We start from the raw sequence: 27,538 nt of genomic DNA on the forward strand, positions 1-27,538 counted from the left end.
TAGCTCCTTCGTACGTTGATTATGTACAATATTAAAACAGCTGAAGCTCTCCGTAATCAAATTTCAGATAGGGTGAGAATCGGTGGCTCAACGAGATGAGCGAGGTTCAATGGAAGTGGTGGGTAGGGGGAAGTTTTTTTTTAAACAAATGTTCTTCTGCATTCTGGGACCCCTCTGTGCTGCCAATTTAATGCCTGTTAATAAAAGATTTAAATAATTTCTGTCTGTAGTTAATGTTATTTAACCTTTTTGATAGGCCTACTTACTTTGGTGCTTTTTTTTAAATTTAATATTTTTTTCTGGAAATGAGAGCTCGTGGGCTTGGTTCAACCAGTTGAGCTACTTGGAGAAGCACTACATGGAAAGAAAAGAAAGTGAACAATAATTGCCAAGCAATATTAGTTAGTAAAGGGAGACAACTACATTGAAAAAATTCCTTTTCAGACAGACATTAAATTTAATGGAATTTTTGTTATGGAGTTTCTCGCTTGATCTTTATTTCTTGGTTGTATTCGAAACTGCCCAATTTCAATTTTGATCATATTCATGTAATACCTATTTTTATGAAAATTGGTTTGAACACTGAAGTAGTGAGATCACAGGGGGTTAATATTCAGAAAGCAGTTCAGTTCAAACTTGATCTTCAATTTAGGTTCATGTTTAGCCTATATCTACAAATTTTATTGAAATCATTCAAAAGAAAACTGTAGATTCTATAGTATTTTCAATATTTCTAGTTTTCAATCAAATGCGAATTTGACTACTGAAATATCATGTAATACAATATCATATTCATCTTTTCTAACACTCTATCATCTGAAAGTTGATAATGCAAGTCATTACTTTCCATATATAAACTATATTATTTATGGATGTCAAATTTTTATTCATTACTAGGTCTACACAGTGTTACCACTGATATCAATAAGAGACTGGATAATATGTCTCCATTTTGGCCAGGTAACTATCAGCATTCTAGTCTTGAAGTCGATACAAATGAATTTTGGCATCACCTCATCACTAGTTACTCCATTTTTGTTTTTCATTTCTGACCAGATTTATAGGATGTATTCTATCTTTGGCAAATCACTATAGTATATTCAGTGTTCATCAGGAATAACAGTAAATATGCAGAACAAAATTTGTTTAATCAAAAACATTATTGCATTCAAAAATAATCATTAACAAAACAATTATTATTAATCTCACTCATTTTATCAAAAAATATGTTTAAATCTTTTGTGTAGTCAAAGCAAAATATCTAATGTCTTGTATATTTCAATGGATGATTTTTATTTTTATTTTGATAGCTGTGTTGGAGAATAATTTTAGGCATATGTTAAGCACTTTAGAGATTTCTATTTAGAATTTCAAATTATAATAATCAAATAATATAATTTTTGTTGGCATGAGAACAGTTAAGATTTGTAACTTAATTTTGAAGTGTGAGAGAACTTGACTGTCTAGTTATATGAGATATACAATAAATAAGTATTCAGAAATATTTGTAATAATGTCTGTCACAAAACAAATAGTCATGTGTTTAAATCTCAGAAAAGGGGCCCAATTTTGGAAGAAGAAAAATGATCTATAAAATCATACATGCCAGTTGTAGGTTATACTTCACAAAATTTTTCAGTAATCAAATTTGACAATCTTAAGAAATGAAAGAGATTAAAGAATATGAGATGACAATAAATTATAAAACATATAGTTGTTGAGAATGGAGTGTTAAAACATCACTAGTGTTATTCTCTGTTAATTCTCCTGATTTATCTTTACTCTTACTCATTACTATAGGTTTACTGTTTAATTTAAATACAGCACCAACCTATAAAAAAAATATTATCAATTTAATTCAAGCTAGTATTTTCTACTGTCCATGTACTCAGGAGTTGAGTATTATTAGGATGGAACCATTAAATTAATATTTGACCTACACAAATAGTGAGCTTGAACTTCACTTAAAACTTAGTATTTCAAAGTTAAAATCATAAAATGGCAAGATATGAACAACCTAATGGGAAACTAGGCATATATACCTTACACAAAAAAAACCTTTTTTAATATATCATAATAACAAATTTATAAAATAGACACAGGATTATCATTGTTCTTTTGGATTCAAGGAAGCCAAAAACAAATCAAAATGTTCAATAAAATCATCACTCACTTGTTTTAATAGATGTGAAAAGCTGAAAACATCTCCTCTAGGATTTTCTAACAATAACACTCCCTTTGTTGACTTAACGCCCTTACTTAACACCTCCACATTAGCAAAATGACAAACAGGAGAGGTGAAAGTGGAACTAGGAGCCGTGACTTTAATACCATTAGTAGGGGTAACATACAGTGTTTTACTGCTAAATGATTTGATGTCTGATTTCTCTGTTACTTCCCGTTTTAAACCAGAGTCTGAATGGACTTGGATATTGCGTCCACGTAATCCAAACACAGATTGGACCTAAAACGAATGATCAACAATAAAAACTGAGAACATATAGCCTCACAAAGAGATAACTTTTGAAATATAAAAACTGAATGAATGTTGTCAATGGTTTTTGTATACCAAAGAAAGCCACCATAATCATACAATACAAATCACTATGCCGGAAGAATAACTATTAAACTCTGCCATGCACATAAACAATATTTTTTTCATTGATTTTACATATAATTTGTTGTACATAATATCAGTAAGATTTCAGCAACTCTGCCATACAATTAACATCATTGAGAGTTGCAATAAGAATCTACGAAGAGAAAATAATTTTACCTGCTCTAAAAACTGTGTGCCTGACAACTTATTTTCTCCTACTGGATTTTCTAACAATAGAGTACCCTGGTTTCCATGGAAACCTTCTTGAGACATTAAGTTACCACACAAACTTAGATTAATAAAAGGAACTAAGGGTTTGACATTATTAACAACTGGAGCTGGTAATAGAGAAGTCTGGTTCTTGGCAGGAGTTGTAGAACTTGATGTTTGTACAGTAGATTCTGATCTCTTTACATCTCCTACTATTGTCATTTCTAATGTGTTGTCTTTAATCTACAAAAGAAAGATATCATGAATTTCTGAAGTAAATTCTATTTAACAGTCATGAAAATATAAACTTTTTTCCATCTGCCCAATAAGAAAAAGATCCTTTGACAATCAAAAATTCAAGAACTCAGAGCAAATTTCAGTTAATCTGGATAATAATGGGTTTAAACTCAATGTTATGCTTGAAAAAAAGAACAACTATATTTTTTTTACAAGGATAACAACTTGGGTTCAATTACCAGCTCTGCCTTTGCGTAACTTTGGTATTGATCTTTCCCGCATTATCTGTACCCATTTACAGCTGGGTTGACTCATTTTTGAGTGAAGATTATTTATATGTTCAGCGTAACCAAGCAAATGACGACATGTAAGAACCAAAACTCTAACCAACTGTCTCCAAGTCCAAAAGCAAAAAATTTTTCAAAACAATAGACCTACTTTTAGAGTAAAATAACTATAACATACCTTCATACTCTCAGTTATTATAATATTACCACTAGGAGTGGTAGTGTAGGGTTGTAGCTGTTGTTTTATGGTATTACAGATAAAGTCAGTGTAGTTCTTTATAACATTATCAAGATTCTCACTGGCCTTATAAAATACTGTTATCTCATCTGAAGGTTGAAGCTTGGCCTTTTTACGTAATTTCTGTATTCTATTGATAACTTCTCTAGCCACACCTTCATCTATCATAGATTGATCTGGAGTCACATCTAATAGTATCAGAATCTGAAAAATAAACATATGAACATAAATCTACACCCCTTTTTCTCTCTTTTAGTTTTCTCACACACCTTGTTTTTCTCGTAACCCCTTTGTTCTTAAAAGAAGGTTGCTATATAGTGACCTTTATCAATGCAGAATTAAGTTTATAACAGGTAGAATATGTACATGAAATCTAACATGAATTTCGTTCGCCGAAACCCCTCAGAACATGGAAAATTGAACAGTCTTTAACTCACCTCTCCTTCCGAATGAGTTTCATAATTTGAGCCTTCTGAATCAGATACATACATCAATCTTAAATCTTCATGAACTAATTTATGTCCTAACACCTCTATTTCTCCTATTTTTTTAAAATTCACCAATAACTTGTCAGCCAGTTTTCGGATTTCATCTGTAACTTTCTTAAATTCACCCTTTAATTTTAAACCTAATGTTTTGTGGTCTGGTTCTGCACGAAGACGGACACCATATTTTTCTTTATCTGTAGTCACTGTTAAGGTTCTAACATTCAATTCCTTTATAATTGAAATAACATAGATTTGATGACCAACTGAAATTGATATCTTGATACACAGAAAGATTGACTCGATCTAATATCCTGTTGATAATTTACTTTTAAAGATTCATGGTGATTTTACTACTCACAAATATTACATTTTAGAATATCAAATATAATCAAAATAACTAACAAAAAGTACCATTATTTTATATCCTACTTTACTTTCTTTGAATGAGCCAATAATAACAAACATGCTCTACAATGTACCAGAGAAATTTTCCTATTTCCAACTGTTGAGATCTTGCAAATAAAATCACAATTTTACATACCTCTAGTATATATTTTTCCAATGATTTAATATCATCTGTAGCTGCTGTATCTTGATGTATAGCTACTATTTCTTTTAATGGATACTGAAACAAGGAAAGGGACATAGATCATAATCAATAAAATAAATAATATAAGACAAAATCACATCCTGGTTTAACTCCAATCATTTTAATTGATTTATGGAATAAAGTAAACGGGTCTTAAAATGATTGTACTGTACCTTAGTAGGCAGAGTTTTTCTATCACGAACAACTCGACCCAATTCTATTACAGTCTGCATTCTACTCACTGCCTCTTCTATCTTTTTATCTATCAAGTTTTCTCTGTAATACAATAAGAGTTATGGAGGATGAATGAATGAGTGAATGTATGAATAAAAGAATGTTACAAGCCCACTAAATTATTAAAAATCATAGTGTCTCGTGATTTTTCAATATCTAAATCCATGTGGAAATTATCTCTAGTAAGTATCAGACAAAATAAATTTACAATGTATGTTCTTCCAAAGCTCACTACATCATCTACACAAAAATCTTTTTTCTGTTCTGCATCAGATGATTCTAATTTTATTTACCATATACCTTAATAATTACATCCAAGTTTTTTTGAATCAGATTGACTCAACTGTCTTTGCTTCATTCTCCAGGCCATAGCTTCAAAACTTATAGCAAGGATCATTTACACATATACATAAATCTTGAAGTTTTATTTACCCACTCCCCATGTTATAGATGTATTATAATAATATACATACCTAACTGGAGGTATCATAGTAAAATGAACACTTCTAGTATCAGTTTTATCACCTTCCACAGTATCTTGTAACAATCGTAGATTCTGGTACATATGTTCTGTTAGAAACGGAATAAATGGAGCCTAAAATCAAAGCAATACTATGTATAATGATATTTGAAATAGAGACGAAAGAAATTTCATGTGTGCTTTTCCTGGCTAAGCCATTCAGTAATGATCTGTTTAATGATTTCTATTTCTATAATTCAACGTTGTCCATCAGAACAAAAGAGTCTTCAGAAGCTTTTTTAAGATATCAACATTTTCTCACAGTGTGGAGCTTTGAAATCGTGACCATTTTATATTCCTATGAGGGGACGTTTTAAAGGAATTGATTTGAGGATAGGAGATATATACTTACCATAACTTTAGTCATCGTCATGACAACAGAATATAAAGTTTCTATAGCCATCTGACAATCTTCTACACCACCATCTCCCTTTAAAGAAAAAAATAAAATTTCCAATTTCTAAAAATATTTTTTTGATTTAATGAACTAATGACAAAGAAATTGAATTCCTCTATTGACAGTAATGAAAAACAAGAATGTTTTGTGAATGTTACCAAAATTAGATCAATCTAAAAAAGAAAGAAGATTTCTTACACATTTTTGTTTTTTTGAAGGCAAACATAACTTGATGGCTGTTAGATTCATATGTTAGGTTCATAATGTACAAGAGTTTAAAAACTTCATGAATGAGGTCACCCTACCTTTAACCTTTTTCTATTCATTCTAACATACCAATTGGTTAACTGATCTACAAACTTGACTAATCTAGGTGTCACTGTATACAGTCTATAGGCTGAAATTTAATTATAAACTTAATAAGTTTGATTGATTTTTAAATTTATGACACATACTTAAACACCCATGTCTGTTATATTAACTTTGTTAATTTACTGCTTATCAATCATAAACTTACCAGCCATTTCTTCTTTAACATATTTAACTAATGATTGAGTGAATGATAAAATCCATCTGTCCATATAGTTACTAGATATTATAGTCGTCTTTTCATTATAACATATCTTAATTCCTTCCTCCTGAAAGCAACCAAAACTAATAATGTTAGCAAGTGTTCATCAAATTCTCCATAAAAAAATTAAAGCTTACATGCCTCATCAGGAAAAAATTTTACTTAATAAAGAAGAAAGAGTCATGTTAAGCTATGTGTGAAAAAGAATTTTGATCGATTTCCATGAAGTTTTATTGGACTTATATATCTTAACAATTTGCCACAATAAATTAGAAGTATATACTGTCCTGCACTAAATTCTCCAGTCTAGACTTAAGGAATGGCTAACATTCTGGTGAGTTTAGGACGATAAACTGAACAGATTATCATAACTGAATCAAGCAACTTCAGATTTACATTCTCTGCCAGTAAACTAAATGTCACTAATAATATTCTAATCTTACCCTTTCTAATTTCTCAACATTCTGCATAAGGAATCTATAAGCATTATACCAGGGTAGAAAAACATCTTTTAATATATCTCTTACACCTTCTTCTTTAAATCTTAATGAATCAGCACGGACAGCTGGTGAATTGATTAAGTATAACCTAAATAAATAACAACATTATCAGATGTTTTCTTTGTTTACCTATGTTAGTTATGCATAACCCATAATAGAAAATATCAAATTGTCAATGCCAATAACTTAATAAATATTGTCTCACCTGACAGCATCAGCACCAAACTGATTGACAATTTCTTTCACATCAGGGTAGTTCTTTTTACTTTTACTCATCTTTGTACCATCTCTAATAAAATAAACAACTCATAATAAATACAATAACTTCGATACTTTATTATCATAGTAATATAGTATCAATGTTGTATAGTGTAAGAACTAGAAAAAATATCTTAAAACATAACTTACTTTGCTAGAACTAAACCATTAACAATGAGGTTCTTAAATGGTGGTTTTCCAAATAGTAAAGTTGATAATACTAATAATGTGTAGAACCTATAAAATACAAATAGAAATGTAAAACAATCATAAGTGAGCTCAAATGGACATAGTTCTTAAAATAAAGGTTCAAAAAAGTCAAAATAAGTATGCCTAAATATACATTATTAGTATTTGTACTTTACGAGTGGGTCCTGGGTTTCAGAGAGGCCTGTTTGCTTAGGCTGAGCATGTGTTTACAGCAACTACAGCCGTAGTTCAATAGCAATATTGTCAAATTCATTTAATCTTTGGACTTTGACTTGAAAATTTAACACCAATAGGTTGAAAGAACAAAATATATTATACTGTATAAGACAGTCAACTATGGCAATCCACACTCTGAATGAGTGATTTAATATGGTTAATTACAGAGTTATTGTTTTACTATTTTAAAGAAATACAATCTACCTAAAGCAGAAGATTAAACAAACAACTTACCACCCTCGAGTCTGATCAATTCCCTCAGCAATAAAATCAGCAGGAAAACTATCTTCAAATTCCTTTTTATGCTCAAATGGGAAATGAGCCTGTGCATAAGGCATACTTCCACTTTCAAACCAACAATCAAACACTTCTGATACCCTTCTTAAAACACCTTTACCAAGTTTAGATGGTATGGTTAGATCATCAATACTGTCAAATAAAAGACATAGTAAAGCTATATATTCCTATTACATCATTTGATAAATCTCCTTCGAGATATTAAGAGAGTCCTAACTGTTGCATTCAGTTTCCAAATATATCAATACTCAATGCTACTGTTATAAGTAAATTCTTGTTTCCAAAATAATAAAGAATATTTAATGAAAATGACATGTGAAGAGCAAGTTTCAAGTAATAAATCTATACAAACTTTTCTCTATGAAGATCTGTAACATTAGCACCAGTCAATTTATTCAATTCTTCTATTGAACCAACACATACAATCTATACAATAGAAATAAACAATAACAAGTCATGGTATAGTCAAATGTTCCAAATAACATAGTTACATCAAACACATAGAATCATAGTATATTACCTCTTCACCATCATCACTGATCCACAGTGGTATAGGTGTACCCCAATATCTATTACGTGATATAGCCCAGTCTCTAGCATTCTTCAACCAATTAGCAAACCTCTTCTCTTTTATAAAATCAGGAACCCTGAAAATAATTGACATCAACTTGAAGCTTATTAAACTGCAATATGACAGGACAATGATAAATCTTAAATATCATAATATACCTGAGTAACCTTCTATATCTCAATTTCCTTATGAATTTAAACATAGTTACCTTTCTTCATTATATAACATTCTAAATCTATATTGTTCAAATACACTTACCAATAAGTTTTTTCATTATTAGCTAAAAGATTGTCTACTGCTTGTTCAACACGAACAAACCAACTTGGTACAGCACGATAGATCAATGGTGTCTCTGATCTACAAATATCAAACACAATAATTAAAAAACTTTGAAAAAATAACTCATAAACACATTGCTTTCAAAACACAAGCTGCAATAGTATTTCATAGTTATACAAATAGTGATATATACCTCCAACAGAAAGGATAACTATGATTCACTGTTCCAGCATAAACCATTCTTCCTGCCTGTTTTAAATGTTTTATAATATGTTTATCAGCTTCCTACAAATATAACCAATATGACAATATTGTTAACATATTGAAAGTAGAATATCATTAATGAAGTATAGCATAGGAACAAATAATGGATTAACTCCCATTTGACTCTTCCTTAATACAGATGTCTTGAAGTAAAAACTAAATATTTGGTTATGGCTTGAAATTACCTTTACATGTAGACCTTTAAAATGATGAACTTCTTCTGTAAATTTACCACTAGCATCTACAGGACAAACAATCTTCATTTCTTTAGTTATTATACCATATTTCAATGATATACGTTGATCATCCTAGCAGATAGAATAAAAGAAAGAAGTAATGAATGTATATGATAAACAGACACAGTATCAAAATCAATAAATTCTCTTTAAATAAATCAGTAACTAAAGTGAATAAAACTAACAAAAATAGGATCAATGTTTGAATTACATGTATATCATAAAGTATTACATGAAATCCAAGATGGTCAGCTTGAACAAGGTTCAAAGTTTGATATAAAATAATGCTACATTTCTCATAAGTTTGAGAAGATCATAAAATGTCTTCAAAACTTAATAACCAGAGTAACCAAAGAAAACAAATGAAATATATGGATTTTACATATTAAAGTATTACTCACCTCACCAAAATATGGAGCTTGATGTACAACTCCTGTACCACTTTCAGCTGATACATAATTGTCTGTCAGAATTTTAAAAGCTCCATTTTTTACTTTCAACTGAAACAGAACAAGCTGACTGTTTGGAAAAAGGATTGATATTGATTTCTTTGAGTATATGTAAGAGTAATTGTGAACCTCAATCTTGGAAAAAGTGGCATCTAATTTATGAACTTTATTTTTCACATTGTATATCGTGAGCACAACAAATAAATAATAAATTTCTAAGACTGTAGTAAACCAACTGATCAAAAAAAATTGATTCAAAATAAGACAATAGACATCAAAAATTCAACACAACATTGCACAGGGTTCATACAGCACTTTGCCTCAAAAACTCAAAGACTTTTCAAGGACTCTGGGCTTTGAAATTCAAGGACTTTTCAAGAACATTAGTCTGACAGAATACACATGTACCTTACTTCTGAACTGTGAAATCAATAAAGATAGTTAATATTTGTCAATGGGGTTAATGATAAAAATATACACAATTTGACTCAACTCAAAATTCAAGGACTTTTCAAGAGAAAATGGTTTTTTTATGGTGTTTTCAAAGACTTTTTTGGAAATCAAGGTTTTTCAAGGCAACGGACGGAATTCAAGGGTTTTTCAAGGCTGTGCAAACCCTGTTGCAAGTTCTTAAAGACAATGTAACTTACATCTTGAAAATAATCAAACAATGGTTTATATGTCTTTCCTTCTAGTGTTTTACCTTTAAACCTATAATATGTGAAATAAACCTGTTATCAAACTACATTGCACAAAACTATTGACTCTAATCAAATAGTTTATTAACTGTTATTCAAGCAAAAAAGAAATAGAAAGAAAAATATGTTTAGCTATTGAACATAACTTGCTTTACAGTACTTACTTATCCAAAACCTTGTACTCATCAGGTGATTTAAACAAGGCCTCTATTCTAGCTTCTAATATAATATACACATTACTAGTGTTCAAATCTACAATACATAAAATCATTTATAAAATCAACGTTCATCATAGATTAAGACTTTGACCAAAACAAGCTTTAACAATGTGTCCATATTTTATTGGTGCTATTTCAATTTTTTATTATCTCAGTAAATAAGGTTCTGTATCTTATAAATTTCATGTATCTTTGTCTTAAATATTAAGGCATTCAGCATAAATCACTGCTTCATTTCTCAGCTGACAAATACAATTCTTGTTCAAATATTTAGTTAAACAATTCTGTTACCTTTTATTTTGACATAATCCATATCAGCATTAACACAAAGAGCTAGGTTACTTGGGAGTGTCCAGGGTGTGGTGGTCCATGCTACCATAGATACATTTGGGTCTTCATCTAATGGAAAACTTACATACACTGTAACAAATATATCAAAAAATAATGAACGAATATGATGACAATACAAATTTAAGTAAGAAAAAAAGTACCTCAGATTCATTAAAGGGAAGAGCAATCTGAAAATCATGAGTTTGTTCTATTCACGGGCAGATATTTGTTCGAAGTAAGAAATTATTTATCATTATTCAATCTTATGTGAAATCTACTTCTTGCCTTTTTACTCTAAATATTACCAGAGAATGCTGGTAAATGAGCACATGATGTGAACTAAAATGATTCCTGTGTGTTTTGATATAGTTTTTAGAATTTAATTTTATAATTCAGTCCATTCGTTGAGTTTGGACACTAAACTAATAAGAAATGTGAACCCAATTATGATCAATGATGCTTGAATATCAGCATAAAATCTTACACCGGCATCCAGTCTAGTAGGGAAAATCATAAAAACAAAATCAAAAACATACCTGCAGGATCAGTTACATCTTTATAATTCTGTCCAGATTCAAAATTAGACAATGGAGTGTTACAGGCTGTAGAGTAAGGCATTACCTACAAATAAGCAATATTGTTATAAAATATGTAGAAGATTTATTTTAACTGGTTATTTCAGTAACAATAAGACTAACAAGAACAAGATATCAGCAATTATATTATAAAATTATAGTTTAATCATTGTATTTAAGTGGGAAAACATCTTCCATTTTTATAATAACAAGAGATAGAAGATAACATTTATCCTAGCTATTAGTGAATTTATAACATTACCTTGTATCCTTGATAAACAAGTCCATTGTTATAGAGCTCTTTAAACACCCACCATATAGACTCCATAAACCACGGATAAATAGTCTTATAATCATTCTTAAAATCAATCCATCTTCCAAGACGACTTACTATTTCCTGAAAGAGAATAGTTTAAATAAGTATCAACATCTACATGACCTTAAGCACCTTAAACTCTAAGGACATGAGTGATGTACAGTTGGTCAGAGTGTTAGAATCATGATGTCATATGCTTGAGGAAACAAAATTAATGATGGCTGTGAGTTATAGTTTCTTACTATATTGACCCAACTGGAAATGGGTATGGATAATCCAGGAACAACCAATGCCATGAGGACCAGTTCAGCTTGTAGCCCGGATGTTCTTACCCTTGTAAAATATGGTTGTTTCTTTCCTTCTTTCTGATATAACTAGTAATAGTTTGGAGATGAGTTTTATACTAACCTCCCATTCAGTTGAATATCGAGAAACAATCTTTCTACATTCAGCATTATAAGCTCTAATACCCATCTTAGCTACATCTTCTGGTCCTTTTATACCTAAACTTTTATCAATTTCATACTCCTACAAATAGAAACAGATAATATATTAATATCTATATAAGGGAAAAGCTCTGATTTGTAATGGCAAATGTTATGTATTTATCACATGTATCTAACAAAAAATATATTTCTGTATGACTTCAAACATTGGTTTGATATATTCAATAGGTGTTAGCCAATATTTGCATTCAATTTTACTACTGTCATTGGACTGGAAGTGATACTTTAATATCAATGCTTAGTTTCATAACTAAGATAGTTTTGTTCTATAATATATTCTTACCACAGGCAGTCCATGACAATCCCATCCAAATCTTCGCTCAACATGGAAACCACTCTGATGTGCCCATCTTGTCACTGTATCTTTGATAGTTCCTGCTAGTATGTGACCATAATGAGGCAACCCTGTTGCAAATGGTGGTCCATCATAGAAAGAGTATCTGAAAACCAACATATCAATTAACAATGATAGTGGATAAATGTAAAAAATGTACATTCTTAAGGTCTTAAGAGAGTCCCAACATATAAATAAAATTAATTTACACCACTTAGCCTCCTATAAATTCTATCTGCATTTCAAATTTCATTTTCCTGAGATCAAACTCATAGAAGAGATTAATGATCAGATTTTGTATGTTGTAAGTTTCACATTTCAATATAAACAGTATACATACAAAAAAATTTCCTTCTGTAAAATCAAAGCGAAATTTTTTGTTTTGATTGGTTAAAAACCCATAGTTAATCTAAGACTATAAATCTTTGTTTTGTTTAATTTGGAAAGTTGCCATAAACAATAATGGTCGCTAAGATAACGTCATTGAATATTCAACCTTGGTCTTCCTTTCGATTGTTTTAATGCAGTTTGAAAAGCATCTATATCCTTCCAGAACTGGAGAATCTTTTCTTCTTCAGCTGGAAAGTTTATGCTCTCAGGCACTGGCTGAGTCATTGTCTGAAAAAAAAAAATAAACATTCCTGATAATTTGTAAATATTTTCACAACAGATATTTTGTAACTAAACTCAACATGAGCTTGATCCATCCATGAATGATAAAATGTTCACAGCAGATCTTTTGCTTTTGTAGCCAAGTGCTGAGCGTTGTCTTCACCAAACAGCCTTTTAATTTCCTATCAAATGATGCAAGGGTCTGTGTTTCACAGACTAAACGATAATGATAGGCATCAAAATTCTACTACAAAATCTAGTCTGGTTGCATATAGAAACAAAAAAAATTGTACTAGAGTAACACAAACCAAGCAGATGTTGATCGAGTAACACTACTATCTTGAATAAGTCACATCAATAAAAGCAAAACTCCACTGATCCTATTACTTTACCTTGTCGCCTTCTACCTGTTCAAACTTGATCTAAGGTGGTAAACAATCGTTTTTTTTTGCTTAAAATTGCTAATAATTTCCTTTTCGTTGCATCACCTTAATTTTCACATGTGGGAGAGGTCAAACTAAGAATACTTCCGGGTTAAGTCGGTTCCTTAAAATTGTTTACAAACGAATTTGTTTTCAATAAATAGCTTAGTGTAGAATTGGAACTCGTGAACTTATTTGTAGGCTACCTATTTCTAAACCTCAATCTCAGTTGAGAATAGCAAAAACAAGATGAATATTAATCTTTTCGTTTTAGCTTATCTAAAAGTCTATTATTTTCCGGCCACATATCAACTTCCGGTTTAAAATAAGAAAAGTTTTTTTTTTGCAAATCAAAATGAACTGATACTTTAGGACAATAACTTGTTTTCTCATTTCCCAGCACGTAAACCACTATCTCTGAAATAGGTCGTGAAAATGACAAACGGTTGGTAGTTATTTATTAGTAGACATAGATTATGTAATGTAACTTGAAAATGTAATTGTAATTTGTAATGTGTCTTGAATAACAGACACTGAACTGACTGCAATGACAGTCATTGACACAGACAGTGTCAATTATCGTTTCAATGATTTCTGGATGGAATTTTTTCTGTCATTTCTTTAATATTTAAATCAACTTTTTCCTTAGCTTTGGAAATATAGGGCCTTACCTGTGAATAAGTGCACTTTTCTCCCAGTCCCAAATTAGTTACCCTACCATTATTTATTGCATTTGACATCTCATGTATTCTTTGGGTTAAACAAGTCAATATTTTAATGTTTTTTGAAAAACGAAAAATATGTATATACTATCATTACTCAAAATTAATATTTTTCTTTAAGCTTATTCCTTTGATGGTCTGCTAGTGTTCAGTGTATTGGTTATTTGTACTTGTGCCTATATGAGCCGTATACCAAGATTAAAACAATGGTTTTTATCAGAGAAAAAAGGTTTTTTGGGTATATTTTATAAAGGTAATATTTAGTCTTTTTGATGTATTTAACATCTTAAGGTAGATTTTTTTCTTTATCTTATACAGCTAACTGTCTGACAGATAAGTTAAATCTTCTGGTTAATTTAATTTGGATACTTTTTTAAAGCTTACCTTATTCAAACTAATTTTAAATATTTTTTTGCAGCATCTGTGATAGGAACCAGATTACATATTCCTGTGGCATTGACTTGTATTTTAATGGCATTTTATGTCTTATTAATAGACTGATCTGAATGACTTCTTTCAAATACGAACCTTTCATCAAGTGTCAAGACATATGAGCACCCAACAGGTTATTCAAAATTCATTGTTTATCGTTACTTATCTTGAAGGCAATATAAAAGTATCTATTCATGGATATAACATTATCATATTCCTAGAAGTAAAAGAACAAGTGTATGGTGTATAAAATCCAGCTGCTTGGTGATTTACACAATCAGGTATGCAAGTCTATGATGACAGCAGCAAGCATTGGTTTAGAAGAAGTGCCATTTCTTTCTTATACTTACAGACCAATGTAACTTTCATCATCATCATCTGTTCAACACATTCAAAAATAGCACATATTTCTGCCATGTTTCATTGTGGAACAATTGTATGAACTAATTGAACAATTTTATTTTCAAATGTAATTGATATTTGTTCATCTTAATATCATTTAATATATATGTTTCTATTCATACATGGATCATGGCATGGGTGCATAGATATGTGCTTTAACATATTATACAATTGGTATGGGTGTTAAAATGGGGTTTATTTTCTAAACAAACTTGTGGTTTTCTTCTGTGATGTAAATAAATATTGTAAATATTGTGGTAATAAATCATATTTCTATTCTGTAAATTTCTATCATAACAATTTAAAGATATTTCAAACCAATGTTTTTAAATAAAGCCAATTCTGTTAGGGTCTAACCACGGCTCCCTTGAACATTCATCCATTCAAGGATACCGCCAGCTACTAAAATATCTTCAATATCCAACGCTTGGAAATTTAGTCTATTTTAATTAGACTGCACTTAAGCACAAAAAGCATAGCTTTCTACAATCAGAGGATGAATGGCTAAATACAGCAAGAATTCTACTATGGTTATTTACAAATGCGGAACATGAACAACAAGATATAATTTTTCTATATATTTATATTACTAGTATATATATTAAAGAACAATTCAGACTACTGTACATCTTGCTTAAATTGACATGATTCTCATAATTTATTATTTTCATTTCATCTGCCACAAATAAGTAGTAATAATTGGATAGATTAGCCAGTGTATTGTAATACACAAACTAATCCAACCTATGCCTGACTATTGCCCACTACTAACATTTGTAAAAGTATATGAATTATGTACAATTCTTCAATCAAATATTTCTATTCTAATTCTGTTGCAGAAAAGTAAATTTAAAAATATTCAGCAATACTATATGACAATTCTTAACATTTCACATGGAAAATAAAATGATCCAGCAATATTCTGCTGACCTATCAATTCAAAATTTTTTAATGGAAATTGACATTTTTTTTATATATGAACAATGCAAACATTGAATGCCCTAATTTTGGGATCTACATTTTTCAACAGTAAAAAAATATTTACTTGAAAGCTATTAGAAAATAAATTTGGCATGATTATTTGACTCTTATAATTTAATGTTCATAGCATCAATGCTTTTCAGACCATGATTATTTGAGATAAAATTTATGTCTATAATAATAGGCAGTTTAATAAGAAGTAAGATTCTACAAAAGTGAAATGCAAAGTCACTGAGATAATTATGAATTTTATATAACAATGGCAAAAGTCATTTAAGTCAATCCTAAAATCAAATTGGTCTATACCCTAAATGCAACACTTACGGCCTTTCACTTATGTTATTAATAAGATCTTAGATTACCCATGACTTACCATTTTAGATATCTTCTACCATATATTACTACATTCAAGACAAAAAGTGAGAAATACAAAATACTAATAAATGTTTTTAAACAGAAAAAGAGTATCACTGGGCATTAATATTTAAAAATTGTGATATATATACTGATGTAAGAAAAGTAACAGGGGGAATCTAAGGTGATGGTTTGCACAGGCTCTGAAATTTAAAGGCACAACTATTAAAATGTGTGAAACAGACATAAACTTCTCTATAAAAAATGCATAGCTATTCACAGAAATACTGACATAATATGGCAATCATTCTGTAACATATCAAGTAACCAATAAATGGAGAAAAGTTATGGGAAGCTAAAATTGAATTCCATACATGTACTTTGTATTGATGTAATGTTTATGGCAGTCAACGTATAAATGAAAGAATCTAGAAACTAATAGAATAACTAGACTTCAAAACAATTATCCTAATAAAACTGAGCAACTCAATCTAATTCATGAGCTAATAACAGATAAGATTATTTTGAACATAATATATGATTATAATTATATAACATACTATATACACCAAATATTGATATAACCTATGTTATTAATATAAAAATAATTTTGATTATCTACAAGTGGCTCCAAAATCCATACTGTCTCAATAAGGGCTATAAAATATAAAGCAATGAAAATCTACATCTGCTTCAAATTATGGATACATCTCTATTCAAAATCTTTACACTTAATAAGTACAGTAATTTAAAAAGGTGCATATAAACCATTATAAAATCCTTAAGCTACAGTGAGTTGAATTGAAGAGTGTAAAAAAAATACTGGCAGAAAATTTAACTTTGTATCAAAAAAGCAGAATAAATACAACAAAGTCATCTAGAATTAACCAAAATGACATAGTTTAAAATAACAAATATGAATCTAAATACTTTTCAAGGAGTTTTTAGATTTGTTTCTAAGATTATAATACAACATAAGTCTGAAAAAAGAGATAAAAATGGATTTTCAATTTGTTTACGAAATTCCGGAAAAAAACTAGCAATACTACCGGTACTAGTGTAGGGTATTGCCATGATACAATACTTATCGTCAAAAAAGAGATACAACACGATACGTATCCAATAGTAATAAACGAAAAGTTACACCTTATCTTTTTATATGTATGAACATGTTTGTCTGGTATGCTTAATATCAATACATTACAATACATGTAATGTGATGTATCGATTCACCAATATATAGCACTAATAGTAATTACTACAAATGGTAACAAAAAGTTTGATAAAGAATGGTATCAAATTGAAAGTATAGCTGAATATTCAAACTCTATAAACTTATTTTATATTCATTAAAAAATTGTTCACAATTATTTATTGAAAATTCTTTAAAATATACATTTATGGGACACTTAAATTTCAATAAGATACAGTGAGAATTTTTGTATGTGTCCTATATTTCTTATGATCAAAATTTGTGGTAAACAAAATTTTACTTGGTGTGAAATACCACACTAACAAAACTGCTCCAGACCCCTTCAGATATAAATGTTATTTTTACAAGTTAGAAATAATGCTGCCAGCCTGATATTAAATAAGTCTAGGTCGTGGGTCAAGTAGGAAATTCCAAAAGATTTTTATCATTAATATAAATCTAGACCCAAAAATTTACAGTTTGATTAATAACATATTATGACAGTTTACTTCATATTTACAATTTGTACATTATTAATTCAACTCACACTTTTCTCTCTAATCTTTCCTTAAATTCTTAATGCTCTTTATAGATTATCCATTTTATTACTAAACTACATATTAAAGTTTCTGGCATGTATTATGGTAGTTTGTTTTGAATACAACAAAATGGTATTCACAGAACATCATAAAAAAGAATAATACAAATATGCAAACTATTTCAGGCTGCATTTCTCTTTTGTATTAGGGTGTATTGAGACAAGTCTCAATGAAAGCACTGGCGTAGATCAAAGAACTTTTGTGATAGAACCATACCAATACATTATGTAATGAGCTTTAACATGAAGTGCAGTTTCTAGCCTGCACTAATTAATTTTGGATATTATCTGTATAAAATTTGTCATATCATTTAGATATGGCAGATGTGACCATATTTTCAATGCAGAAAGTTGTCCTGTAAACTTCTGGGTCATCAAACAGTCTATATATATATATGGCAACAAAAATTAATCAAAAACAAGTATTAATTAAAACCTAACTATAAAGGTAAAATTAAACAGCTGCTGAGCTTTCTTCTTTCTTTCTCCGTTTATTTAGGATGGGATTATTTGAATCTTGTAAACTTTTAATATTTATAGAGGCATCATAATCTACTCTCATTGTAGCTAAGGCATTAGTCATTTCTTCCTGTAATGATAAAAATATTCATTGAAGAATTGTATCATGGATTAGATCTTATGTGATCTGATCTGATGTAACATGCCTTATAAATAATTGTAAATTGCACCTAGTGATATTTCAAGTTAAGTTATTTGTATTTAGGCAAAACATAGATGAAAGTAATAAATATTCATATGTTTTTGACTTTTGAAGTTGAGTTTAGTTTTGACCACAGATTAGGATCAATACTTTTAGGTTGTTTAGACATCAGTAAATTTTGATCTGGTATAATAAGTTAACTGCAGTACTCAGTAAAATTGTTTACAGATTACCTGAACATCCATCCAGACATCACCTTCTTCTTGTAAGATTCTAGCTGACATGAGAGGAGTTGGGGGTACTAATGTATGATCCTAAAAATAATCATAAAATGAAATATTGATAAATATAAATTTATATTCATAAATATAAGATGGGTCAAAATACCACTGTCAATGCTACGATGCTATCAGAATATTGTCTTGCCAATCAGTTTTCTATGAATTAAAATATCAACTTCAAATACTACCGAGAGTCTAAGAGTCGGAGATTAACTGTTAACAGTAAAATTAACAGTGCACATTAATGATTGATTTCCTTAATAAAAGCAAAGTTATACTCACCGATATCCATTTCGTACGTAATACATCCTGAATCGTTAAGCGCTGTTCAGGATCTGTTTTTAATAAACCCTTAATTAGATCTTTGGCTGGTAAAAATAAAAAGTCTGGTATAAAAAATTTGACTGATGAAAGGTTCTAAATCAATTTTGGGTAAAAATAAGGAATAAATACTCAGTAAGTCTCAATGCTATTGAAATTTCTGAAAAACAGATTAAATTTTCTTCACAAAAGCATCAGTGATTAGTTGAGAAATTATCAACTAAACATTCATCTTTCTGAAACTGTCCTTTTCTGTCTCATTCATTATGATAGGTATAATTTGCACTAAGCTGATATACGATTTTCAGCACCTATTGATATGTGACAGTCAAACAATACAATTCAATGTTACTGTACTAATCTTACCATCTTGTGAAACTCTACTCCATTCTGGATTAGGAAATTCATACTGACCATTACGAATACGCTTCTTCATACCTGGAGATATAGGGGCACCATGGTTGCTATAAAATGGCGGATAACCACACAATCTGAAAAATAATTTCAAATAATACTATTCTTTAAGAAAGTGTCTTCTTAACTAAAAGTAGAACTCAATTTTGCACTCAGAAAAACCTTAATTTCAAGATATTGTTAACAGTTTTTTCCAAAATCATTGCTTCCGTCACAGAAATTAGTTCCATGGCAAATTTTGGAAGAAGATAGAACTTTTATTACATATATTATAAAGAAGAGGATGACATACCATTAATACTTACAATATATACATTATAACTCCTAATGACCACATGTCACATGATTTATCATATTTTTCTGGACCTAAGACTTCAGGAGCTGAAAATAAGCAATAAATATAATTTAATATCGAACAGTTGACTCTCTTATACATTAAAATAATTCAAAAGCAGATTAACTAAAAGTGTCTTATACGAGCTTGTATTAAATTTCAAACAAAGCTACATGTTCAACCGATGGTTTAAACAGCACAAAAATAGTTACAGCACAGGCCCAATTCATGGTCTGATCATCCCCAAATTTAATATGGATCAAAATGTTTCCCATGTACTAGTCCAAGTCAACACGTTTAAAAAAAGAACCATGATTCATCTGAGATCTCACCTAAATAGTAAGTCAAAATAATAATAGAAGTCATCCAAGATTCACCAAAATAAATTTATAGGCAAAGTTTCTTCAATTGGAATCAAGATAGTAGTCTTTATTTCCTTTCCTGACTATTTTGATGTATTCATGCTAGATTAATGACAATATCTCAAAGCAACTGCACAAGTGAAAACGATATACGTCCATAGTCATCTAAAATGTAACACTTACCAACATAATACGGAGTATAGCAAGGTGTCTGTAGTGATTTGACGGCAGCAATTTCTTTAGCAAAACCAAAATCTGTTAATTTTAGAACTTTGGTATTTTCATCTTTGGAACTATACAAAAGATTTTCTGGCTGTAAAAGAATAAGTAATGAAATATTGACTTGAACTACTAGTGCTTTTCCATTTAAATTCTTTTGTCAAAAATTTACACAAAATCTCAATTGACAACTGTAACATATGACAAACTGTCAAGCTTCATCATGCTCTATAATTAATCATTTCTTTTTAATCTTAAAATTTCATAACAGTGCTACATTTGTTAATGCTTAATATGATGTTTCCACATGAACCAGCATTGCACAGCCCCAGTAACAAGTGTAATGCAAAAACTAACACTTGTTACTATATTGGTTCAAGTAGAAACATGATATTAAGCATTTAATCAATCGCAATATAAGTATATATATAGCGAAATTTATTGAGGTAATATTTCTGTATTTTTTTTAATCAGTCAATATTACTAATGAAATGAACTCCCATATCGGGATATATCACAATACCGGTATATAGCCCAGCCATACTTGTTGCGCTGTGTATAATCTTTTTTTTACCTTTAAATCTCTGTGTGCTATTTCCATTGAGTGTAAATGAGCTATAGCACTGGCAATATCCCTTATTATACCTGCTGCCTCTAAAAACAAACAAACCATATAAAATGTAACAATGATATATATACATGTAATATAAACCAATTCAACAAGGATAGTCTGGTTCTCCTGTTTTTAAACAATAATACATTGTGCCATATGTTGATTTTTAAGCTGGGATTATCCAAACATTATCTTGCTCTGTTTACCTCTTTCAGTAAATGCTGAGTCTGCTCTCTCTTGAATTCTTGTAAATAATTCTCCACCTTCCATACTGCAATAAAGTCAATATTTATACATTTTTAGCTGTATGCGTGCTCAAAATATCCCCCTAAACAAGCAGGTAAAGAAAGGGTACATTAGGTAAGAATCTTTCCTTCTAATGAAGATGTACATTCAACATTAAAAGTTGGACTTAATGATTGAAACATAGTCAGTCATATGATGAAAAGTTAGCTTTTGCTGAGAAATGGTTAAAAAAAAATATGTTATAAGTAAAAAAATAATATAAGTAAGATGTTATAAAAGGATATCAATTCCCAAATCATTCTAATGTAACACTGTTGTTTAAATTTTTGTGGCAAGAAAGTAAAATGTCAATGGGAGTCTAGTTTGAAATTCAGTAATCTATCAATATTTTTATCAAACTTTTAAACTTACCATTCCATAACCACAAGAAGGCATCTTTGACCAGAATAATTATTTTCAAAAACATCCATAATTTTCACAATATGTTTAGAATTTAAGCCAGCCCTCCAGTGAAGGTCAACTTCTCTTCTTGCCTTTGGTACATCCTTTAATACCTATAATGTACATTATACATTCATGCACCAGTATTCAATTTATCATTCTAAAATCTATCAAACAATAATTAATTTAGCCAGACAAATCTGGCCCTACCAGCTCCTTTTATTTGAGCTCAATTCATGCTCTAACAATAGAAAAAGGAAATTTTGTTGGTCCATCAAGACATTACCAGATATTCTATGATATCCCTATCACAGTACCACATTGTAGTCTATAATCTATGCCAGAGTGTTGATCACCTGGTTGGGGTTACAGTGGACAAGTCACATCAATGGCATTATCTTAAGATAATTGACAGGATTTGGAGAAGCACACACCTTTACCTCAATCACTGAATTCTCATTCTTGAATAAATTATATCTGAGGTGCATGTATGAGATTTAGCTATAGATCTAAATGCCTAAATAATACTTAAAATCAAGATAGTTTTGTTTGACGCTGCCCTGTCAGTGTTTAACGAAGAATGCAAGACAACTTGGCCCAATGTCAAACTAGGCCCAATTTTCAAGACAAACTTGGCACACTTTTCAAGACAAAATCGGCACACTTTTTACGCGAATTAGACTAAACAATGATAATATTTTTCAACAAACTCAAGTCCCAGGTAAAGTGGTCCGAGTTTGTAGTGAAAGATAATTATATTAAAATCAAAGAGGAAGGTCACAGTAAAGTAAGTTATAAAGTGGAATAATTTTGGTAAAAAAAAGTGGGCCGAGTATGTTTTGGTCCGAGTTGTCCTGATTCCCTTACCCAGAATTTTATAAATCTGATGAAACATGACATAGACACACACTCAGAACTATTGACTGGCTTTATATTTACAGTCAAGTAGCCTAATTTCGTGGAAACCTATTATTCGTGGATATCTGGAAAGGATTAATAATTTACATGAGCGACCTTGAGCGACCTTGCGCGACCTCCGCATTAGTTTGTTTTAATAAACATGACTTTTCTGTACAATATCAGCTTGTAGAATGAATCCAGTAGTTTTAAGCAAGGTAAAATGTATTAATGTATACTTTGACAAATACATAATGGCAGATTTCAGTTATTACCAAACGTCACCATTTTTTATTGGCCGAATTTCCATATAATCCCAAGCGGTAATCGGAGTTCCAAGTGTCGTCTGCTAGAATGTAGTCCAACGAATGAAGTCATGTGATCAACTACAAATTCCGTGTCAGAAGAAAATTTCTATGGAGCACAAAGTGGACCATATTCTTATGTTGTTTGAGTGACTTTTAGCAATAAATCACGCTACGCATCTTATTTTGTCTGTCACTATTATGTTTTTAAATCATGGTTCTTTGAAGGAATTGTCACTAGTTATAATTAATTGATATTAAAGATAAATACTAAGAGAAGTTAATTATACCACCTGGTATCTATACAATGTGTTTTTCTAGACTTATTTATAGATCAAACATTGTACACGAAAATAGGAAACGCATTCTGCCACCGTTGCCGAGTTGGTTGCTCATGAAATATGGGTCAAAGTGAAGGATTCATAAAGAAAATCGAAATAAACCAATTTTAATCATTTGGTAGAATATCTGAGGAAACCTCTAAGACATAAAAATTTTTTTCCTTTTTTTTTTTAACTTTGATGAAATTCGAGGTTGAATCCTTATATCCACGAAAATAGGTTACACCACTATAATAATAATCACAATTTTAGAATAAGGAAAAGGAAGTGATGTATGTAAGATTTGACCACAACTCAATTTGAATGACAACTAACCTTTAAGGCAAATTTTTCGCCTGATGCTCGATGAAAACACTCGACAACTCTTCCATTTATTCCCAACCCTAAAACAGTGCCTGTCATGCGATATTCATTAGAAATAGGGGTTTTTTTCGGTTGAAACCCCCTGGGCATTCCATCGTTCATCTTGTACAAGCGGGTAAAATATATCCTTGATTGTGAAATAACCAATTTTTTAACAAATTCAAGAAATTGTCGTATTTATTACACTTTATCTGAAGGAAGGCGGATGTCGGTGAACGGAAGTGGAAATGACGAAAAAAATCACTATTTTTAGCAACAATGTCGCAAAGGGAAAATCGGGATATTCTGTCACCATGGGTTCAACAAATTTGTTATGTGGATTTGATAAAAGAATAAAAAAAATTGTGCAAATGACTTAATTTCCACCTTTTGATTTGCCACTACACTCATACCTTGACATAATTAGGCATTGTTTTTATCGAATCTCAGAAGTTGGTTGTATTTTCTAGCGTACATTACCATCAAAGTGCCCAAAGATGTCAAGGTGAATGATCCAATGGTTTACTAGCATACATTTCCTGTGGATGAAAGAAAATACGGTTTATTTCTTTGCAACGAGTGTCATGCAAAATTTATCGGTCCGCAGTTTATCATCTTTTTGATCGTTTGATTACATTATTCCACCAGTGTTAAGAACGCCTGGCAAGTCTGTTTTTCGCCTCTGAAGTTGACTCTCCCAAACCATAACAATCTACATGTTTAGTCTACAATTTATTAGATGATCTTTACTTCTGATGTGCATAAACCTCGTGGAACGCAACGTAATATAGCCTACTTTTACATGAATATTTTGCTTACCCGAGTACATTTTTACTGTGGCCCGTATAATAGTGGAGGACTCAATCCTATAGTGTTGGGCTCAAATGAAAGACAAAAAAGTTTATAACATAAATCTTCTGTGTTTACCGTAATAATCATGCATTTATGCTATATCCTCTTTTTTATTGACCTTGCATGATAGGATGCATTTTGATATGCATTTAGATAAGTAACATAGGCTATATTAAATTCTTCAGATTCATGAGTAAAAAAAATTATCAGAATCCATTGATATATAAAAAAAAACTGTTACTATTCATACATTTCAGATTCTCAATATTACGGAAGGCGAATCTATTTTTTTAAACGTTTTCTACCTCTTAAGATGATCAAAAAATTGAAATTGTTAAACTTGGTTAAAACGTGTCTTTGTTCACCAATGGACTTAACAGGTGTCATAACTTACAGCAGAATCCTTCTATATTCCAATAAGTCAATATAACGAAGCAATAATTCATTAAACTAAGTAATTTTGAAACATGATTAGACGGGTGTATATCAAGAAATATTTACTTTAATGGATATATCGTAGAGTTGGGCGATAGATTTTTTTGTGTATCGTATCTCGATATAGACAATATTTTATGACGATAGGTTGGCATATCATGGTAGGCTATAGAAAATTTCCGGAAATAAACTCTTTGTAATGTATTGTTATAAAGCATCTCGTTTATTGTGTCTGCTTTAAACATGGGTTTCCTTATTTTTTGGTGACAAATTAAGCAATCTATTTGATTAATTTGTGTTTCTTATGAATTATCATGTATTCTTAATCATATCATTATGTTCTTATTGCATATAAATAAGAGTTTTAACCAATCATAAAGGTCCGTTTATGAACAGTCTGGATAAACCCAAAAAAATACTTTTTGATATTTCTTGATCTGTCACTCATTGGTATTCTGCTGGGAATTCACTTCTATAGCTAATTATAAGTTAATTATGGACATGTGAGACAAATTGATATTTTTCAAAGTCAGGAAAACACCTCTACTTTCTATTCACATAAGTATTAGCAATTGCATTTTGATCTTTAAATTATTTAAAAACTGACATCAAGCCCAAGATCTAACACGCATTGTCAAATTTTCATTTGATATGGTAAAGTAAGCCAAGCAATTTAGCCACCGGGCTTATGGGGTCGGGCTGTTTTCAGTTTGACACAATTATCTATCAAAACCAATGGTATCTATAGTGTTGCATTCCCATTGTACAATACAATACATGCATAGATTATGATAGCATTCCCTTATCAAACTCTTGCATTTACCGAGAGATATAGGTACTGTAATATGTAAAGAACACGCCATAAAAATCTCTCGAGGACCCAATAGTTTGAAGGAAGGGGATTCATGGACTAAATAGGTTGGGTTCTGACCAAAATGCCACAAAAGTGCCCTAGTGAGATTCACCAAATGGCGACCTGCCTAATTTAACAAGTATTATTCTTAATTATGTATGTGACATCTTCAATTATGCTTAGTTCTGACTGTTTATTGTGACCAAAATATCGCTCATCGCAACGGTATACCGGTATAGGAAAAATGTCAAATCATATCGTCCGGTCTTTATTTTATTTGTTTTTTTGCCCGATAATATCGTCTTATATGGAGATTCTATTCTTTTATAGTCATGGTACCTGGTTCAAGTTCAGCTGACGATACACTTGTGATTGTACATTTTGATACTTACGTTATTTTCATGCTTGTAACGAATTGAAACGCGGTCAACTTTTCTGCGCCTAATGGGTTAATGAAGACGGATAATGTGGGGTAAATTTTTACCAGAACAGCAGTAACTGTCGAAGGATATTCGGTTTATTGTCCCATCCGAACGACTTGACCTGTTAATTTCAGCCCCTACTGTCGAATCACCAGAGGCCGACTGGCATTCGCTCATCAGGATGGAATGAAAACAGCTATTGCATTAATAAGATTTATATATAAGACATCAAGCACATGTTACATGACTAGCAAGGATGACTGCAAACTTTATAATACTAATAGTGACCATGCATGCAATCTATAGTCTATATCAATATTCTATTTATAGCTATAGTCTTTATCAAACTAGTGTTCATATTCTCAACATCTCCCTCCTTTTAATTTAAATAACTATTTTAAAACTATGTATCACTAGTTTGATCTGAAATGCATACACTAATAATAATCTTTTCAATTAACACAATTATTCTGTTATTTACTTAATAACTTTTAATACACAACATAAATTTCGATGTACTGCTATTTAATCACGATATCGCGCAGGTTTAACAATTGTACGACCTGAGCGACGCAAGACAGGTTGTTCTACACGAACTGGAAATTGAGGAATATCAGGAGGTGGATCCGGTGGATTCACCTCCTGATGATTGTTAACTCGAATATCTATATCAATCGGATCAAAATCTTCATCGAACGCATTAGCAGCAAATCGAACTTAATTAGCAAGAAATAAATGTTTACGATTTCTTCGGAATAATCCGTATTTTGTCCTAATCATATATGAACGCGGTTGAGCACATTTGCATATTACGACTCCTGGAGTTCCACGTTTTTCCCAATCTAACTTCACTATAA

At 30.6% G+C, this 27,538-nt stretch overlaps 3 protein-coding genes across 3 annotated transcripts; 1 reads left to right on the forward strand and 2 right to left on the reverse strand.

Moving 5' to 3' along the window:
• Positions 1 to 2,107: 2,107 nt before the first annotated feature.
• Positions 2,108 to 13,242, reverse strand: LOTGIDRAFT_137237 (hypothetical protein; the record flags this gene model as incomplete). The annotated part of the gene is made up of 29 exons (XM_009047489.1): positions 2,108 to 2,464; positions 2,777 to 2,959; positions 3,023 to 3,052; positions 3,512 to 3,775; positions 4,009 to 4,287; positions 4,601 to 4,684; positions 4,822 to 4,924; positions 5,356 to 5,477; positions 5,755 to 5,832; positions 6,105 to 6,196; positions 6,317 to 6,437; positions 6,814 to 6,958; positions 7,076 to 7,159; positions 7,279 to 7,365; positions 7,789 to 7,983; positions 8,204 to 8,277; positions 8,372 to 8,498; positions 8,681 to 8,779; positions 8,895 to 8,986; positions 9,151 to 9,273; positions 9,603 to 9,694; positions 10,297 to 10,361; positions 10,513 to 10,600; positions 10,858 to 10,986; positions 11,433 to 11,517; positions 11,734 to 11,868; positions 12,196 to 12,315; positions 12,577 to 12,733; positions 13,124 to 13,242. The coding sequence occupies 29 exons, from the start codon at positions 13,240 to 13,242 to the stop codon at positions 2,108 to 2,110; spliced, it is 3,729 nt and encodes a 1,242-aa protein (XP_009045737.1).
• A 741-nt stretch (positions 13,243 to 13,983) lies between these two features.
• Positions 13,984 to 15,502, forward strand: LOTGIDRAFT_224304 (hypothetical protein). The gene is made up of 3 exons (XM_009047490.1): positions 13,984 to 14,106; positions 14,505 to 14,636; positions 14,802 to 15,502. Exons 1-3 carry the CDS (start codon positions 14,097 to 14,099, stop codon positions 14,882 to 14,884), a joined length of 225 nt encoding a protein of 74 aa, XP_009045738.1. The 5' UTR covers positions 13,984 to 14,096; the 3' UTR covers positions 14,885 to 15,502.
• Positions 15,503 to 18,796: 3,294 nt separating this feature from the next.
• On the reverse strand, positions 18,797 to 24,230 carry LOTGIDRAFT_137255 (hypothetical protein; the record flags this gene model as incomplete). The annotated part of the gene is made up of 10 exons (XM_009047491.1): positions 18,797 to 18,931; positions 19,237 to 19,317; positions 19,567 to 19,652; positions 19,972 to 20,096; positions 20,325 to 20,400; positions 20,899 to 21,028; positions 21,509 to 21,588; positions 21,754 to 21,818; positions 22,205 to 22,347; positions 24,093 to 24,230. 10 exons carry the CDS (start codon positions 24,228 to 24,230, stop codon positions 18,797 to 18,799), a joined length of 1,059 nt encoding a protein of 352 aa, XP_009045739.1.
• Positions 24,231 to 27,538: the final 3,308 nt, after the last annotated feature.

This window comes from Lottia gigantea (genome assembly GCF_000327385.1).
Source record: "Lottia gigantea unplaced genomic scaffold LOTGIsca_113, whole genome shotgun sequence".
Taxonomy (NCBI): Eukaryota; Metazoa; Mollusca; class Gastropoda; family Lottiidae; genus Lottia; species Lottia gigantea.